Genomic DNA, 2,228 nt, shown 5'->3' with positions numbered 1-2,228 from the left:
AAGTACAAAGTTTTCTATTACTGTAGTAGGAGAATATTTGAAAATCTTTGAGACACAGGAATGTAAAAAAATATTATTTTGAAAAAGGCACTTCTTGAAGTTTCTTTCTATGATGTAGTTGTTTTTCCTGTTTTGAATTAAAACTTCATGTGAGCTAAAGTGCTGGGGATGAAATGTGTTCCAGAATATTGTATTGATTTATTTAATATTTGCAATCAAGGCATCAAGAATTTGTTAACAGCATTTTTAACTATTTAATTTCAGAAAAATGGTAAAAATTATATCTTTATAGAATTGGAATATAATTAAATTGTATTTGAAGTCTTAACTTTTTCTTCTTATTTTAAAAGAAATTAAAGTATTTCAGGGGCTTCTAAAAATGCTGTGTTGTCTGCATTTGTGCCTATTGTGATTTAATGGGTGTCAGTGGGTTCAAAATAAATGGGCTCCTAAAGAAACTTGATCCAATCAAGATAATCATTCTAGTTCTAATTAATCAGAAAGGAATCATTCTCTCTAAAATATTACTAGTATCACAAAATTTTTTAAATTACCAATTTTCATTGTTTACCCCAGAGTTTCTTCATAACATTTTTCACTTCTGCATTTCTCAGAGTGTAGATCAAAGGATTCAGCATAGGAGTTACTAAGGAGCAAAACACAGTCACAGCCTTGTCAGTGGGGAAGTTGGTCATGGGTCTCAGGTACAGGTATGAACAAGGTACGAAGAATAAGATGACAACAGTGATATGAGAGGAGCAGGTAGACAGAGCTTTGCGACGCCCTGCAGAACTCTCTGCCCTCACAGTGTGCAGGATGATGACATAGGAAGCTACCAGCATAGAAAAACTGAGCAGGCACATAGACCCACTGTTGGCAGCAATCAGGGGTCCCAAAGTGTGCGTGTCAGTGCAGGCCAGCTGCAGGAGAGGCATGAGATCACATGCAAAATGGTCCATGATGTTGGGGCCACAGAATGGTAACTGGCTTATGAACAAAATCTGGATGCCTCCATGCAGAAATCCGATGATCCCAGCCACCCCCAGCAGGAATTCACACATAGATTGGTTCATGATTCTTGTGTAGTACAAGGGCTTACAGATGGCCACATAGCGGTCATAGGCCATGACAATTAGCACGACGATCTCAGCTCCAGCAAAGAAATGCACAAAAAATACCTGAGTCATGCATCCGTTGAAGGAGATGGTGCTCTTCTCAGAGACCAAGTCAAAGATCATTTTGGGTGCTATGGAAGAAGAGTAGAAACCATCTATAATGGACAGATAGGACAGGAAAAAGTACATGGGAGAGCCCAGGGCTGGGCTAACGAAGATGGTGACTGCGATGAGCAGGTTTCCTGCTAATGTGGTCAAGTAGGTGACTGAAAACACAGCAAATAGGAATTTCTGCAGTTCTGGATTTTGGGTGAGGCCCAGCAGGATGAATTCTGTTACGTTGTTCATCCTTTCCCTCAGTTTAGGTTGGGTTGTCAAATATGGCCTGTCTAAAAAATCACAATATTCCTCAGTGGTGGTACTTTCAATACAATAGTAAAATATGACCTCTTTAGTCCTGATGTTTGAGGTTGATGGAGCCATACTTTCACTCCCACTGTTTTTTAGTAGTTGTACTAAATGACAGAGAAAGTTTCGGATCGCTTCTCGGCCTTTTGGCTAAGATCAAGTGTAGAGAAAGATTAGGGTCTCCTAATATATTGCCTGAATAATGATGATACTTTTGAATAATACAATGACACCAGGGTAGTATTATGAATGTTGCCTTCCAAATTTTATTTTTAGCTCTAAAGTTCTCACAATTGACTTTATTTGTTATAATTAGAAAACCAATTATATTGAAATTCTTCTTGTCTATTGTCATGAACATCTCTAAGGGTAAAATCATCTTCTTGTAGAGTCACATGAATATCAGCAAGAAAATGCCACGCCTTCATGACTCTAAGCCAGCTCTTTGCTGTGATCTACTATGCCTCTCTGACACATGAACACAGCAGAGACAGAGCTGAAGATAGGGTTATTTTCTTCAATATGCCATTAATTATTATTAAAATTACTCATTGAGTATAAATCACACTACAGCCCTGGATATTGTATCTAAGACAACATATCAATTTCTGTCTTGTTTTCTCTTTCTACATCTGGTAAGTAGACATGTAAGTGGTTCAAATTTCCCTGAAGAGCCATAACATTTTTTAAGTAAATTGTGCAATT

General features: G+C 37.6%; 1 protein-coding gene across 1 annotated transcript; it reads right to left on the bottom strand.

Moving 5' to 3' along the window:
- Positions 1–560: 560 nt before the first annotated feature.
- On the bottom strand, positions 561–1,472 carry LOC100349051 (olfactory receptor 4C45-like). Its single transcript, XM_002708872.3, has one exon. The coding sequence runs from the start codon at positions 1,461–1,463 to the stop codon at positions 561–563; it is 903 nt and encodes a 300-aa protein (XP_002708918.2). The 5' UTR covers positions 1,464–1,472.
- Between the last annotated feature and the right edge of the window lie 756 nt (positions 1,473–2,228).

Source organism: Oryctolagus cuniculus, chromosome 1, assembly GCF_964237555.1.
Source record: "Oryctolagus cuniculus chromosome 1, mOryCun1.1, whole genome shotgun sequence".
Taxonomy (NCBI): Eukaryota; Metazoa; Chordata; class Mammalia; order Lagomorpha; family Leporidae; genus Oryctolagus; species Oryctolagus cuniculus.
Note: the sequence above shows the minus strand (reverse complement) of the source record. Positions and strands in the feature narration are given on the sequence as shown.

Bases quoted from the DNA above. Each gene is read 5' to 3' on its own strand.
- LOC100349051 (XM_002708872.3), bottom strand. From the start codon at position 1,463: ATGAACAACGTAACAGAATTCATCCTGCTGGGCCTCACCCAAAATCCA.